Genomic DNA, 17,491 nt, shown 5'->3' on the forward strand with positions numbered 1-17,491 from the left:
TTCAAATGAGAATATCAGGAAGATCAGAGATGTGGCATTTAATACAATGGGTTTGTGTGATGATCATTTAATAATCCTAATTGTTTAAATTTGGAAATAATTTGTTGTTGATAATTGGTTAACATAACAGAAGTCTGATCATCTGCAGTTAAGCAAATTATTAAATGGCTGTATTTACTAATATTTTATCCTCAGATCACAGTCAATGTTAGTCAACATTAATGTATCAGCATAGGATCACTTCCATGTTTATCCTAAAGTGGCCACCAAATCGTCAATTAAGTGGTTCTGGTGACGTGTAAAATTCATATGGAGGGCAGGAAGTTAAAAAACTGAATGGAAGACAGAGGAAAGTTTGTATTTCTGTAATTTATACCATATTTCAAAAGAGCTATAAATAGAAAATAACCACATATGTTGGGCATGATATCATGAAGAGGGCAGAGTTTTCTACTGAACTCAAATATATTTGCCAGTCATCGAGGCGGCATATATTGTATAAGTTATTACGTTACATGAAAAATACTATAGTAAATACTATGGTGTTTGGAAGCATACTATAGATAATTACTTAAATTAAACTGTCGTAGTGATTATAATGTCGCTGTGTACAACACAACTGTAGTAATAAACAAATTATTCAACAGGCTTCAGCTTTCTACGCTATAGTCACAATGCACTATATACTACAGTATTCTGTAACATTCATTAACAAAGAGTTGTACACATTATACACTTTACTATGTGGTTCAAAAACATGTTTATTACAAATTACTATAGTTTTTACCTATGCAGATATCTTTCAGACATCACAAAATAATAGATGAAAGCATAATCCCAATTCTACCCCTTAGCCCTTCCCCTCCCCCCTACCCCTCATTTTGTGCATTCACCTGAAGAGGTAGGGGTGTCCCAATTCTCTTTAGCTTGAATGCGTAGGGCTAAGGAGAAGGGCTAGATACCCCTTCAAATGGAGATTTTTCAGGACCACACTCGAAACAAGGGGTAAGAAAATTTCCCAGAATAGAACAGCTAGATAGCTGCACCCGGAAATAAGGAGATCCACAAATTAGTATTTTTGTCATTATGAACTTTTACAACAAACAAGCATAAGTTTTAATATATATTATATATATTATATATATATATTATATATATATTATATATATATATTATATATATATATATATATATATATATATATATATATATATATATATATATATATATATATATTCATAACCGCGTTCTATTTTACCGTCATGCTTTTAAAAAAAAGCGCTAAAATAAAAACAGCTAAATTTCGATGTCTACAATCCCTAATAACAACTCATGTACAGCAGTCCCACAACATTCTGTCACTCGATGACACTCAAATACCCTGTCAGAAAAGTCTAGAGGCTTACAGAATGAGCTTTTTACAGTGTCTGCTATAATGTTGATGTGGTTTTTGTGTGTTTTCATAGATGAATATGGCCACGGTGTAAATGCACAGTAAAGTTACGAGCTTATTTCCACATTATATCAATAAAATAACATGATATATGCCTTCAGTGATTTCCTGAAGATTAATACCAAAAAAATTACACAACTGGAATAACTACAGCAGTCGCGATCGTCGATCTCATATGTAGCAAGAGTTTGCGATGACATCTGATGATGTGTGCAGGTGTTGTAGTGCCGTCTCGTTTTTTAGGGGTACATTTTGAATCCCTACCCCTTCACACTCTGTTTCAAGGGCCAAGGGGAAGGGGTAAAAAAAAAATACAATTGGAATTGGGCCAAAAGCGTGGACGCAGTATATATTATATTATTTATTTATTTTTGTAAGGGGGAATGAATTAATGAACTTACCATCAACAAATATCTCGAAGTTCACGTTACGGTTGTTAATTCTGCTGAAATGCCAACAACAAGCTGAAGATTTCATTGTAGCGATTGCATGGCAGGGTATGTTATTTATATCCTCCTGGATATTGCATAAGTGTGGTGGTGTTTGTATCTGATTTTTATATAACACATTAACATATTTACATTTAGCTAGGCCTGTATATAATCTTTACTGGTGCTGTCAAACAAATTATCGCGTTCAAAAAAATGTTTGTAGACATGGATGTATTGAAAAAAAATGTTTATTACATTCTGCCTTTTCTTCCATTTTCAGCCAGTTTCTTGAACTTTCTGCCATTTATGAGCAAAAACTTTTGGAAGTCTATAAAAGCTGTTCTTATTTTGGCCAATTTAAACAATTATAAACAGCATAAAATAGAAATATTTTGATGTTCTGATAGCGATTCCTATGTAGAACAATCACTTTGCAGGACGAAGCAATATTGTATTTTAAAGCTCATGCAATGCTATTTTTAATATACATGACAAATAATAGATTTTTCAAATAATAGATCACCTACAGTATACTTCTGTCATGCAGATGCTGAATTTCACGATATAGAGGATGTGGAGGCCCCAGAGCTGGAAGCAAGAGGTCCACGTCAGGCCCGGGACGTCATGGACCACGTACCAGTAAACGACTATGTAAGTTTGAGGACTAAAAGGCACGTTCAGACTGCGGTTGAGCCGGATAGTCATGCTCTCTTTCTTGGTATAAATCGTTCATTAATCGAAGTTCCCTTTCGGAACTTAAAACAGATCATGTGGACCGCAGGGCATTGAAATTGCTCTATATATCTGCTTAAATCAGGCCAGTTCACTTAAGACTCCCTTAATGTCTCGCAGCTAATGGAGAGGGATATTTAGCCTTCAAAGGAAGCAAGTTTGCCTTGCACAATTTTTCTTGCCTCTCTTATGTAGTTAGCGATGTACAAAGACAGACTCCCAAGGTCACTCATTAATGAAGAGATAAATGTATTAATCATGCTTTAATTATCAAGGCATAAAGAAGCGACCGGCCAAAGAGTGTCCTTTATTGCATTCAGGAAGTCAAGCATATGTTCAATGATTAATTATCCTTAAGTCGCACGCACTAATGCTTCACACACCTACGATACACACCTCCCCAACTGGCGAGCAACTTCTAGACTCCCAAGGATGAGAAGACTGAGAAAAGAAGAACTTTTATCTGCAGAGGCCCAGGAACGTCTTTCCTGCCCACCTCATCCAGCAACACGGCGTTCCATATAATTAAAGCAAACCCAGATGAAACCACCTTTCCTTTTTGAAATCCTCTCCTTCTATCGGCTGGTTAATACGCAGCAATCCAGCCAATTCCAAGGCTAAGCACAGACGGGCTGTGTTTGTGGGCAGAGCGATAACAAAGGCTTTTGTGAACGTCAGAGGGGATGTGGCTCCCAGTAATTGGAGTCTGGAGTCATGTAGATGCTGCTGGGAAGCCAGATATCCCAGACCTTTCAGAGGATCCTAGACGCGAGCTCTTATTTAGCTCTCCCACCAGCAGGCGTCGGCAGCTGGAGGAGGGAATTCATATTTTGCTACAGGTCTCTTCCTGTTGTGCAGTTTTTTTATAAATAATCATCAAAGTTCCAGTGACAGAAGGCCTGAGATATATATATATATATATATATATATATATATATATATGAGGCTGACCTTTCCCCAGTCCTGCCACGCTGATGCGTTGTGTGCCAGCACAGCTCTGGATATCTTTCAAACTGAATAACTATCATCTGGCTGCGCTGAGAAATTGCATCATGGTCCTTGACCTACATTGGGAGGATAAGCCTCTGATGATTGGGTCCGGTCGAAACTCAGACTTGTGCGCCTGCCGCAGTTGTTGATGCTAGGCTTCGTGACCCTGCTTCGTGTCCTGGCTGAAAGCACTCTGGCTTGCAGATCGTTGATTAAACCTGTCTCCCCACCACTGTGTGCACTGCCTGCTGAAGGCCAGATGAATTTACTAAAAGACGTAGTTTTTCCAAAACTGAAAATTGACTCACCTATTATTCACTCTCAAGTGCTTCCATACCTTTATGAGTTTCTTTTTTTGTTGAACACAAAAGACGATATTTTGAAAAATGTTACAAACTTGTAACCACTGTCTTCCATAGTAGGAAAAACAAATTTCCTACATTTTTGAAGTATAGGGCGAGTAAATGATGACAGAATTTTCAGTTTTGGGTGAACTATCCCTTTAAGATGCTAGAATAAAACAAATAATTCTTTGATGATTGATTACATTTTTTTAGGCCCTTATTTAATTTGTAAATGAAAACATGTAAATTATGAATCAAAACTACATGAGGTGTGTATTTTGAATAAGTTAACCCTTTAACCTGTTAACACACTCAATGCATTTTTTTCAACATCCCATAATTTCTAAAATATCAACTTCTACGAAATGGATGATATGTCGGTTGATGGTAAAAGTACTAGAATTAATACATATACTATGAAAAATCTGAACCAAAACCAATTTATTTAAAAACATAATAATAAAAAAACATTTCTGAATACTAAATTGTGTTTATCTTATGAAGTATGCCATCAAATATTTCAGATTCTAATTAATATGCTTTATGGGTTTTTTTGGGGTTTTTTTTTCACAATAAAACCAAAATTAAGCGTAGTAGTGCAACAAGATTGTTTTGATTTTACTTAGATTTTTTGTTAACCAACATTGCTGTGTATTGTAAACCATTATTTAAAACAGTCATTCTTTAAATGACTTTAACAGACATTATTTAAAACAGTCAAAATATGGATAACCATTTGGTAGAGCAGGCAGTTAAAGGATTAAAAAAATTTGTGGATGCCATAAAATAAGTGTTGTTGACATGCCTGCATAAACAAACCTATTCATATTAATCAATAACTACATTAACATTTAATGTTTGGAGATGAAAAAAGCATTCACTTATACATTACTTTTACATTACGTGCAATAAAATTTATTGACAGTGAATATGTATTAAACACATGAAGAAATGAGGTGTAAAAAGGCATGAAAGGCTCAGACAGCAGCTAAAATCTCTCTAAAAAAAAAAAAAAAAAAAAAAAAAATCTGCTAGAATGGCCCAGCCATTCACCTAACCTGAACCCAACAGAAAATAAGAAATAAAGATTTCTGTTCATATAGAACTACAATTTTAACGAATTTTTGAAAATGTTATTTCTGTAAGTATGAAATTTACAACAGCCATTACTTTTCTTGACTAGAACGTAGAGCTGGGCGATTTGGCCTAAAATCAAAATCTCGATTAATTGATCATTTTTACTCAATTATGATTAATAAACCTTTAAAAAAAAAAATTTGGCCCTCATAGTTCACTGACAGGTTTCGTACAGTAAATATGCTCACAAATTACAAGTGAGAGATTTGTGAATGAAGGGTGCATTTCTTGATTTTAAAATAATCGAAGGAAACACAAACTATCTACTATCTATGATTATTTATTGAACATTAATGCTGAACAACTGAGATTAAAACACACACTGCCTAAAACAAACAGTTACTTTTATTCCTATTCAAGTTTTAAAAATTTTGGACAACAAAATAAGTGTTGTTGACATGTCTACATAAACAAACATATGCATATTAATTAATAACTACATTAACATTCAAAGTTTGGAGTTGAAAAGCATTTACTTATACGTTATTATGTGCAATAAAATTAAGTGACAGTGAAATTGTACTGAACACATGAAGAAAGGAGGTGTAAAAAGACATGAAAATCTCAGACAGCAGCTGAAACCTCTCAGTGAAAAAGAAAAAAAAAAAAGCTGCTATAATGGCCCAGTCATTCACCTGACCTGAACCCAATAGAAAATAAGAAATAAAGATTACAGTTCATATAGAATTACAATTGTAAAGAATTTTTGCGAAATTTACAACAGCCATTACTTTTCACTGACAAGTTTTGTACAGTAAATATGTTAACATATTACCAGTGAGAGATTTCTGAATGAAGGGTGCATTACTTGATTTTAAAATGATTTAAGGAAACACACTACGATGATTACTATGTCTACTGTGATTATTTATTGAAAATCAAGTGTTTATCAAGAACATCATGTGTGTAAATAAATAACTTGCACTTTTGGAAGCAAAATAAATTATTGTCAGTGTTTTAAAAGTAGAAAACTAGCAGTAAATCTAAATAAAATAACTCTTGTAAGTCCAGTAAATAATATTTTAAACATTTATTAAATCTTCTGTAAACAAATATTTTAATGTAAATAAAAAATTTTAATGTAATGGAAAATATGCTATCTTGAGGCATTTCTAGTGCAGCTTCCAATCATCGTCAATGTAGTGCAAAGTAAGACTCAAAAATAGGTCCATCGTCCTACTTGACCAGAGATCAGATGTGGCAAAGTGGCTGCAGAAATATAAATGTGCCTCAGCCTTTAACACAGCAGGGTTACGTGACTCTATATGTGGTAGGGAAAGTAATTGAAAAAATCATCCTGGAAAAATTTGATTGATTATAGGTTCTGAATGTTGATTTCGATTATTTCGATTAATTGCCTATGCAGCCCTACTAGAAACTCAAGAAAAAATTCTCATTATAATCAATGTTAAAAACAGTAGTGCTGCCTAATATTATTGTGGAGGATTTAAAGATGATATTAAGTCAAAAGAACAGCATTTAGCAACAAAAGTGACTTTACTGATACCTTTGATCAACTTTTATGAAAGATGTCCTTGAAAAATTAAGGAGTTCTTTAAACATAAAATCTTACTGACCCCAAACTTTTGCACAGCAATGAAGATCAAATCACACAATAATTTTGAACTTATAAATGTAATACCAACTTTCTTCATTCTTGAACATAATTTCCACAAGCATAAAGACGCAGTCCTCCACAGGTGTTCACATTAACATTTCTATGACTGATGGTTCAGCCTCAACGATATTTAAATTCCAATATTCAAAGAATGCAAATGCTTTTATTGCAACCAGCATGTATGGGATTAATTTATAAATAAATAACCTGCAAAACAGGTCTTTCTCAATCATTTGCTCGCTGGTAATTGTGCTCTCTACAAGATACTTCTTGTGTTTGCATTCACATCGATCTGTTACAGTCAGTTTCCAATCAAACAGATCAGAATGAAGCATGGATGTTGTCAGCAGTGTTAAAATAATAATAAATATTGTTAGAAACCTTTAGTATACAGTTGAAGTCAGAATTATTAGCCCCCCCTTTAAATTTTTTTTTTCTTTTTTAAATTTTTCCCAAATGATGTTTAACAGAGCAAGGAAATTTTCACAATATTTCTGATAATATTTTGTCTTTTGGAGAACGTCTTTGTATTATTTCAGCTAGAATAAAAGCAGTTTTTAATTTTGTAAAGCCATTTTAAGGACACAATTATTAGCCCCTTTAAGCTATATTTTTTTCGATAGTCTACAGAACAAACCATCATTAAACAATAACTTGCCTAATTACCCTAACCTGCCAAGTTAACCCAATTAACCTAGTTAAGCCTTTAAATATCACTTTAAGCTGTATAGAAGTGTCTTGAAAAATATCTAGTAAAATATTATGTACTGTCATCATGGCAAAGATAAAAGTAATCAGTTATTAAAAATGAGTAGTTAAAACTATTATGATTACAAATGTGTTAAAAAAATCTGCGCTCCATTAAACAGAAATTGGGGAAAAAATAAACTGGGGGCTAATAAATCTGATTTCAACTGTACGTGTGGTCATCAGACTGCTTCTCCACAAAAAAATGATAGGGAGAAAATCATTGTCCCAGAAAAATCTTTCCAGAAAGTTCATTTTGCATGATATTGCCATCAAATTCAAAACATATACTCAGGAGATGTGTGGCTTTTGACCTATTACTTTTCTGCATTGCTCCAGGACTAATTTCATATATTTATGAAATAATAAAATGTTTTGTGCGGTGCAATTTTTTTTTGTGGTGACATTACATAAGCATCTATAACATTTTTTTTCACTTTAAGCATTATAAACTCTGGATGATGGATAATAAAGCTTAAAATGTCTTCTTTCCAAAGATATATGAACTGTAAATGTTGACCAAATTATTCAGTTACTGTTACTGCTTTAATTTGGGAAGGTCATTTTTGAGAAAATGCCTCTAACAGTGAGGGAGAGACGGACACTGATAAAAAAAAAAAGGTCAATATTGCCTTGTTGTCTCTCAGTGCACACGCATTGAACTGCAAATAACACAGACAAAAGAAATGAATTGTAATAATATGGGCTAGAATTAAAATGATATAGCCGACTTTGCAGTTTTCTTTAAAATTATAATAGGCTTATATAAAAATAGCGCTGGACCGTTTCTCAGTGTTTCGCTGGTACGGTCTTTAAATAAATAGTTAGGCCTATTTAATTATTACTTTGTTATTTATGTACAGTAATTAAGACATAAAATAAGATCGTAAAATACAATCAACAACGAAATGTAAATGAAAACGTAAATGAAAAAGCTTCTTTATTGACTGTGTTTGTCCTATTACTTTAAAATAGCAAACACTGTACATCTCTCTATATTTAGGCCAAAACAATGCTTTATTTATTTATTTATTTATTTAGGCCTACTTATTTGTACTTATGTTTGTACTTTCATTTTAGTTATTTCTTTATTTCTATTTTCTAAAATGAATCCTCATTGCATTTAACAAGTTTACAATAATAATAAAGCTTGTTAACAAGTTTTTAATGAATAATGAATGCTTTGTTTCATTGTTTACCTATATTTACAAGTAGCAGAGTATTTACAGCTACTGCATAGGCTTGTATGCTATATACTGTATAGACTGTATGGATCTGAGTGCATTTACATCCTGTTCCTTTTTCTGTCCCCTGGCGGCATACTCACAAAATGCGGTCATACCTAAAAAACACATTCTTACTCTTTTAGAGCGGCGACGGTACAAGGCACGGCGTTAATGCTCATATTAAAGCATCACCTACTGTAGTCTCGGCAAACTTTTTACAGAAATCTTATTTTACATGCTATCTTCATCAAATTTTGAAGTATAAACTCATGAAACACTTAGCTTTCAAGGCATATTTTTTCTAGGACATTACATTAATGTGTTTGTATATAGAAAAACAAATACTGAACACAATACAATTTTTTTTTCTCATGACTTCATAATGTATAACTGTTTATATTTTTGAGCATGAACCTCCTTTTACCACAGTGAAGCCCCAAGTGTCTTCTGTCCAATGATACCTAACTTGTGTGTGTTTGCTTACTGGGGTCAAGAACTTTTACTATTTAAATTTAGGTAGGTGTAAATCCCCAAAAGTGTGTGCTCGCTAGCAGGTTAAATAAAACAAATAGTGTGTTAAACATATTTGATTATATTTAAGATGTTAATGAGTTAACTTTGACAAGCTCTGAAAATAAAAAAAATAAAAAATGACACATGCCATTTTTCTTTAAATTCATTAAACTCTTTTGGGCAACAGTGCATATTTAGTGCCTTGATTAGCATCAAGGTAGTGTAAAGTTTAAGATAATTTATCCCCTCAGTAATCACGGCCTATGAAATAAATCTACGGGGTGTCAAACTGTGAATCAACGCTATGATGTGCCAGGCCATAATAAATGAGGAGTTTTCCTACTTTCTCACTTTAAATGCTAGTAAATCATGCTTTACGGGCTGTAACACCGAACATAACAGAGAACACGACAGGCATTGTGAGGCAAATACAAAACACTATAGTCAGCTATAGGCACCTGTTCTTAATTATTCATTCCAGTTTATGCATGACTGACATCATGTGCCAGAATACTTTATTCCTTGTCATCTCCGCAACATACAGTACAACAAACTGACACATAGAGTCTCTAACATGAAGTTATTAACACTCACTTACTCATTGCAGCAGGATAATCAGTTTGATTAATATGCCTCTGAATAAAACAATACTATTCATAGTCTGCTTCATCCTAATCACACATTATTTCGCTCTAAAAATCTTATTTTTCCAAATAACATCCACCTTTATGCTGGCAGGGGGTTTTCTGTGAAGGTCTGATAAAGCAAACTGCACTACACTGACAGGCGTTGTGCTGTTTCCAAAATGAATTGTTGCCTCAACACTCTTGACCCTAAACCTGACAAACATTATGAATCAGTAATTGTCTTTGTGCATTTGCGAGAGTAATAAATCAAACAGTACAGGCATCACCCTGCTTTCGCTCGCACTATAGTCTAATCATTAGGAGAATGCAATTTTCCCTCCATTCATCATTGCATAGTGAGCTCATGAAAACTCATACATGCTTCGTTTATGGAGAACATAATGAGAGATGGGACTCCAGAGGAAAAACGCATGCCATTATGCATCTTCACACGCACGGGCGCATTATAACTCACCCCGCTTCATTTCAAACCCCCCAAAAAAGATCAATAATGATAATAATGCACTCGTTTATGCAAGACAAACACCGCGTATGGCCATTTTAAATGCAATTTTCGACCGGGCGTCACATTTCAGAGTGATTTTCTTACCCTCACGTTCATTTGCGTCATTTCCCAACAGGAAGTCTGAAGCGTTGCCAGACAACCAGATGAGATATGGCTTCATCTGTCAATCTAATGCAGATCAGCGGAGGCGACTAGGTCCACAACAGTGTTTTTAATCACATCATCCTGTCTGTGTCGTAAGCTCGGGGAGATCGAAATGCAGTCAAATGAAACAGCGCGAGTCGAGGGCGCTATCTGCTCCAACAGTTACGGGAGATAGAAAGTTAAGTGGCACTTCTAGGATCCCATCTCTGCGTAGCGGCTGATCAAAGGCATGGCACTCAGCCCTGGGTAATCTGGAGAGGGCATGCGTATACCATCACAATGGAGAGGGCCAAGGGCCATTAATTCTAGCCAATTTACCTTTCACTCGGCTTTCATTTAGCCCTTACACCAATTCACACCCTGCCTGCGAGAGCAAATAAACCGATCCTTGTTGGGCGATCATTACCCTGCTAATTGCTGTAAGAACGTGCCATTCGCTTTATGCCAAAGTCAAAGGAGGGCATAGGGGAGAGTTCTCATTTCGGAGCTCAAATGAGGCCGGGGTCACTGCTTGGACTGAGGCACCACTGCTCTGCCTTTATGGGAAGCCTGGGATGAAAGAAATAGTGTAATTATCTCAGCGTCTGCCAGCGACTGAGAATGGACAGGCAGCGGGGTTAAGTGACTCCAATCGGAGATGGCAAAGACGTGCAGAGTAATGGAAAGGTCAAGGGCATTGCATTATATCATATCTAGGCTTATGATGGTATCAAATTTTCTTGTTGAGATTAATTGCTAAAGCTTTGAACAAGGTATACAGTATTATCGTGATATTTAGCTGCAAAGTACAAAGCTAACGAATATAATAGCCAGAAATGCTTATAGTGTATTGCTATATTGTGTACACGCTCAGGGTAAACAAATGTTTCAACTAAATTTTACGTTCATAATACTATTACTATTTATTGCTAAAGCTTGTTTCACGATATACGGTATTATCACGATATTGAACTAAGCTGCAAAAAAGGTTACTTTAAAAAATATAATAACCAAAAGTATTTAGTGTATTGCTTTATTGTATACACATGTTCAGAGTAAACAAATGTTTTAACTAAATTTCACGTTCATTATACTACTACGATTAACTGTTGAAGTTTTATCACGATATACGGTATCCAAAATACAAAGCTAACAAATATAATAGCCAAAATACTTGATATATTGCCAAATTGCATGCATATGTTCAGAGAAAAAAAATATTTCAACTAAATTTTGCATTTATTATTCTACTACTACAAATTGCTGAAGCTTTTATCATGATATACGGTATTATCACGATACTGACTAAACTGCAAAAAAGGTTACTTTAACAAATATAATAACAAAAATACATAGTGTATTGCTTCATTTTATACACATGCTCAGAATAAACTAATGCTTCAGCTAAATGTTGCATTCATTATGCTGTTAATATTAACTGCTGAAGCTTATATCGTGGTATACGATATTATCGTGATATTGACCAAAGCTGCAAAAAAGGTTACTTTAACAAATATAATAACCAAAAATACCTGGTGTATTGCTTTATTGTATACACATGTTCAGAGTAAACTAATGTTTCAACTAAATTAAATTGCAAAAATATTATAAAATACAATAGTTAACACTTTACAATAAAATCTGTATTATTAAATAAATGCATTAACATCAACAATAGCAAGAATAGCCCATGTTTATTGCAGTTGCTATTTTCATTTTGTTTGAAATACACTTAATTTTGATTAGATATTAACTCCATTTAATAAAATGATTATGACTAAGATTTTTAATGCATTTATAGGCATTAACTAAGAAATAACCATCACCTTAGAATCATAAAAAGTAGTTTTAATTGTGAGTTTAGTAAATTTAACTAATGTTAACTATTGGAGCTGTTTTGCACAGTGTTAACATATAATAGCCCTATAAATATTCAGAATTTTAACAGAATTTTCAATCAATAGTTCAGCATGTAGGAAAGATTAACCTGAAAATGTTAAGCTAACCAGTTATATATTTTTGTGCTTTTATGAACACCCCTGTGATACAGTGATACAATTTTTTTCTAACCAACTCTAAAATACAGTGAATTAATATTTATTATTTAAACTTTTAAAGTGTCCATGATATCAGCAGTGTGCATGATCACAATGTACTGAATTACTAAATATCAGAATATGTCTAATCATATCTGATTCCCCTTACTTGCCATATCAAAAGCACCTACTGTAAATGCCACTCAAATCCCTGTGGCATATCGGAGCATGACAGGAGTTTTTGTCATTGCATTCCTACAACCTTTAATAACTCTTCAGGAGCACTGCACCTTTTTTATTGCTAAAATCACGCTATCTGTCAAGCGGCATGTGGTGAGATTGCAGGTATTGTTTGGCTGTGGTTCTGACCCTGTTGACTCTTTCTCTCTTCACAGAGTGAAATGGGGCTGGAGCTGGACAACAGCCTAGATGAGCAGGGCTACTGCTGCCAGTACTGCCGCCGCGGGTACCGTTACTGTCGGCGATACTACGAGCCCCTGGGTGGCTTTTGGCCATATCCCTACTATTACCAGGGAGGACGGGTCATCTGTCAGATTGTCATGCCCTGCAACTGGTGGATAGCACGAATGCTGGGACGAGTTTAAGGATGCCAGAGGGAACCAGTGGTGCTATGCTGCTCAGGGGTTTGCATAGACAAGCTTTTACATTTGTACAAAAAAAAGTCACATAAACACTCAAAGCTTTTTTTCAACCTATGTGTAATTAAAACCAAAATTATGTTAAAATAATGCAAAACATTGCTCAAAATATATTCAACTGAGTGATTATCTTTTATTACATATGTTGCTTCTTAGATGAGGGAAATTGTATATCTTAGGTTCTATGGGTTCGTATGTTCCCCCCACATAATCACCTATTAGCATCCATTAGTTCAATTCGTGGAACAACAAATGATTTCTTTTTAATAGTACAAATATACTCCACGTCAGACTATTTTCAACAGCGTTTGCTTGTAATTATTATGCATGCAGTTTTTATGAGCATATTAATTTTGAAACCACATGGAATATTAGTCTCTCAATTAGCATGGTTGTAAAAACTGTTATTATATAATTAACTGTTTAAAACAAAGCTAGATGGAGTCTATCACATTAAAATGCAAGTATTCCATATGAACTACCCACATATACATGCTTATACATATGTTAGGGCTGCACGATACTAGAAAAATCTTGTGATATACATTGCAATATACTGTATTTTCTTTTCGACTTAGTCCTTTTATTAATCTGGGGTCACCACAGCAGAATGAATCGCCAACTTATCCAGCATGTTTTACACAGCGGATGCCCTTCCAGCTGCAACACATCACTGGGAAACACCTACTGTATACACTCTCATTAACACTCATACACAACAGACAATTTAGCTTACCCAATTTACCTGTACCACATGTCTTTGGATTTGTGGGGGAAACCGGAGCACCCGGAGGAAACCCACGCAAACACGGGGATCATGCAAACTCCACACAGAAATGGCAACTGACCCAGCCAAGGCTCGAACCAGTGACCTTCTTGCTGTGAGGCGATCGTGCTACCCACTGCGCCATTGTGTTGCCATATATTGTATCTATCTGAACAATTAGAGCAAATGATTGAATGCCACAATTGGGAAAGAAATTTTGTTTACACTTTATTTTAAAGTTCAATTCTCACTTTTAGCATTCCATTATGTCCTTTGCTTCAATAAACTCCTAATAAGTTATTTATTAATAGTTATTAGGGTAGTTTAGGTATTGTGTAGGATTAGGGATGTAGAATAAGATACAGAATATGTAGTTTAAAAGTAACCTCGATAGTTATTTTCCATATTGAACGATAACAATATATATTCGATATAAGTTGTTAATGCTTCCAGATTTAAAAGAGAATGTACATTAAGTGGCATAACATATTCTCGGCCAATATATTTTCAGTGGTCGAAAATTTGACACATCTCTAATATCAACACTTTTAGATTCCCATTGTTGCACATTTCTGCTGTGTGATTGGCTCTTAGATCAATAAAGAGTAAAAAAAAGTCCATAGCTTATCATTGTTATTGACATAAATTTTGTTGGGATTCGATATAATATAGTTTATCGCCCCAGTCCTATTTAAAAGTACTAATAAGCAGCCAATATCTCAATAACATGCATGCTACTAAGCGTGTTAATAGTGAGAATTGGTCCAAAGTGTTTCCAAAAATATTAAGTTTGATTGATTGGGATGATTCTGTAGGGCAGCAAATCATGCATAAAATGTAATAAACAAACTACAAGTGTAGACAAATGAAACAAAGCAAAGATAAAAGTGAAATAAACAGTGCATGATTTATAGTTTTGTATATGTAAATGTAAAAATTACACTGCAAAGTCACCTCAACATTGCATATCTATGCGATGTGACTATTGTGGATGCACACATTATGATATTGATGCTGAAACAATATATTGTGCAGCCCTAACATAGAAGTGCCAAGAAAATATCCCCCACACCATTACACCACCACCACCAGCCCAAACCACTGACACAAAGCAGGATGGATCCATGCTTTCATGTTGTTGATGCCAAATTCTGAACCTACTATCTAAATGTCGCAGCAGAAATCAAAACTCATCAGACTAGGCAACGTTTTTCCAATCTTCTATTGCGCAATTTTGGTGAGCCTGTGCAAACTGTAGCCTCAGTTTCCTGTTCTTAGCTGACAGGAGTGGCACCTGGTGTGGTCTTCTGCCTTAACAACCATGCCACGTTCAAAGTCACTTAAATCACCTTTCTTCCCCATTTTGATGCTCGATTAAAACTACAACAGATCGTCTTGACCATGTTTACATGCCTAAATGCATTGAGTTACTGTCATGTGATGAATGAATTTGCGTTAACGAGCAGTTGGACAGGTGTACCTAATAAAGTGGCCAGTGAGTAAACAGTATAAAACTGTAATTGGTCAAGATAACAAATTTAAAGATTCCCATTTTTATTTGGAACGTGAATGAGAATTATCAGACCTTTACAGAATAAAACAAATATTAACAACTTCTTCAAACACATACATAGTAAATAAGCACATCCTGAGAATTTTCCAAGTGGTCTCAAATACTTTTCTATGTTTTTCTATGTCTATTTCTTTGAGACGAACTCTAATAAAGTGTATTCATATGTCCTTGACTTAGCTGATACTGGAAGCACAACAGAAACGGCAGCATGGAAATGTTTAGTTACTATAGTCTATATGTTTTATGCAGGCATTTATAAACAAAGAAAGTGTAGGTAGAGCCATTGTAGCTCAGTGAATGGTTTTAATTTGATTTAATGTGTTTGCATCACTTTCTGAATGACATTAAATTAGCCTTTCCGAGGGCCTTTTATTTGTCTTTTTTATAGTGGATGAGAGGCATTATAAGGAACCAGGTTAACAAAAGTACGTCTACAGTGATTTGCATGTTGATATTATGAACTGTTTCTTTCTAATGTATTTACGCCGAAGCAAGTCCCTGCAGAACTTGGAAAATTAGCCTTTTTTAAAAGCCGTTATGTGGATTTAATGCAGTGTAGAACTACACTGTACACGGCTATATTTAAGTAGTGACATTGCTAGCGCCATAATTGCAGGTCTGGGACTGTTTCAATCAATTCTTTCATCCAAGCAAACGCGTGCTCTATAAATTGCATTTACGTAATCTAATGCTCCTTTGTGTTTTTACAGCAACTTCCTTCTGAATAAAAATGGTAAAAATTTCATTGTCTGCTAATAATTTACTGCTGCATATAAACATGTGCTAAGGCAGGGGTTCCCAAACTTTTCAGCCCGTGACCCCCCCAATATTCTCTGACGTTGTTGGTTAAGTTACTTTAAATAAGTAATAGATTGCAAATGTAATCTGATTACATTACTAACTACTTCAAAGTAAAAAGTAATCAGATTACTAATTACTTTATTTTGAAGTTACTTTTAAAACATATAAAATAGATCTATAAAAATACAAAATAAACTACAGCTCTTTCAGTAATTTAATATTCACTGAAAAACATTACAATGGGTTGATCACAGCAGCTTGACATAATCAAGACTTAAAGAGTTCACCCAAAACTTAAAATTCTCTCATCATTCACTTGTTTCAAACCTGTTTGTCTTTTTTAAACACAAAAGAAGACATTTAGAAGAAAACTAGATACCTGTAAACATTGTCATCTATAGTATGAGAAAGCACTGCAGTGTCTGAGTTTGTCTGAAAAAATTTAAAATGTGTATATTCCAAAGTATGAAGTTGATCAGTCAGGTCTTGTCACGTGACTCAACGGTTTTAAGCCTGTTTAGGCGGAGTTGGGCCGCTGTGTTTTTGGGCGCCGGTGTACTCCTTTGGTGACGAGTACTCTTGTAAAAACATTTTCTGTTCAAGTGCTTGAAGAAGTTGCTAGTTGAGTTAAAAGCAGTGGAAAGATCTTTAGAAACTAAACATAGACGACATTTCACAGCAATATATTTGTTTTTACGCTCAATGAAATCAAAATAATGTCTGATTTTCCACTTGAAAAAGCAACCACTCTCAACAGCAACCAGTTCAGCTTGCGTTCTCCAGCAATTTAAAAGCGCATGCTCATTAACTAAAGTTGCAATGAAAAAGAAGTTTAAAAGAAGCATTCTTTTTTCCAAAACCTATATTTGTAACGTAAGTAACACAATTACACTGATTTTAGTAATTGTAATCAAATTACTCAAACTAAAAATGTAATTCGTTAGATTACTGATTTCCACAAAATTGTCATTAAAATACAGTAATGTGTTACTGTAGAACTCGTTACATCCAACTCGGTTTTCTGAGGTGGTTATAAATACATAAACCTTGCACACAACAGCACACACACACTAATAGGCCCAAGTCTATTCATCGTTTAATTTTGGAGACCTCCACTCGAAGACCATTCTTTATGTTCAGTTGTGGTCTGTTTTTATTTTTAATGTACGCGAGTACAGTAAGGGTGTTAG

The 17,491-nt window shown here is 34.5% G+C and overlaps 1 protein-coding gene across 1 annotated transcript in view; it reads left to right on the top strand.

The window, feature by feature from the left end:
* The window catches only part of tnmd (tenomodulin), an 82,166-nt gene extending 65,923 nt beyond the window's left edge, over positions 1-16,243 (top strand). Inside the window, exons 6-7 of the mRNA XM_056472266.1 lie at positions 2,432-2,535; positions 12,898-16,243. Coding sequence (XP_056328241.1) covers positions 2,432-2,535; positions 12,898-13,107 — 314 coding nt within the window. The 3' untranslated portion in view covers positions 13,108-16,243. The remainder of the gene's footprint in view (positions 1-2,431; positions 2,536-12,897) is intronic.
* The last annotated feature ends 1,248 nt before the right edge of the window (positions 16,244-17,491 follow it).

This window comes from Danio aesculapii, chromosome 14, assembly GCF_903798145.1.
Source record: "Danio aesculapii chromosome 14, fDanAes4.1, whole genome shotgun sequence".
Taxonomy (NCBI): domain Eukaryota; kingdom Metazoa; phylum Chordata; class Actinopteri; order Cypriniformes; family Danionidae; genus Danio; species Danio aesculapii.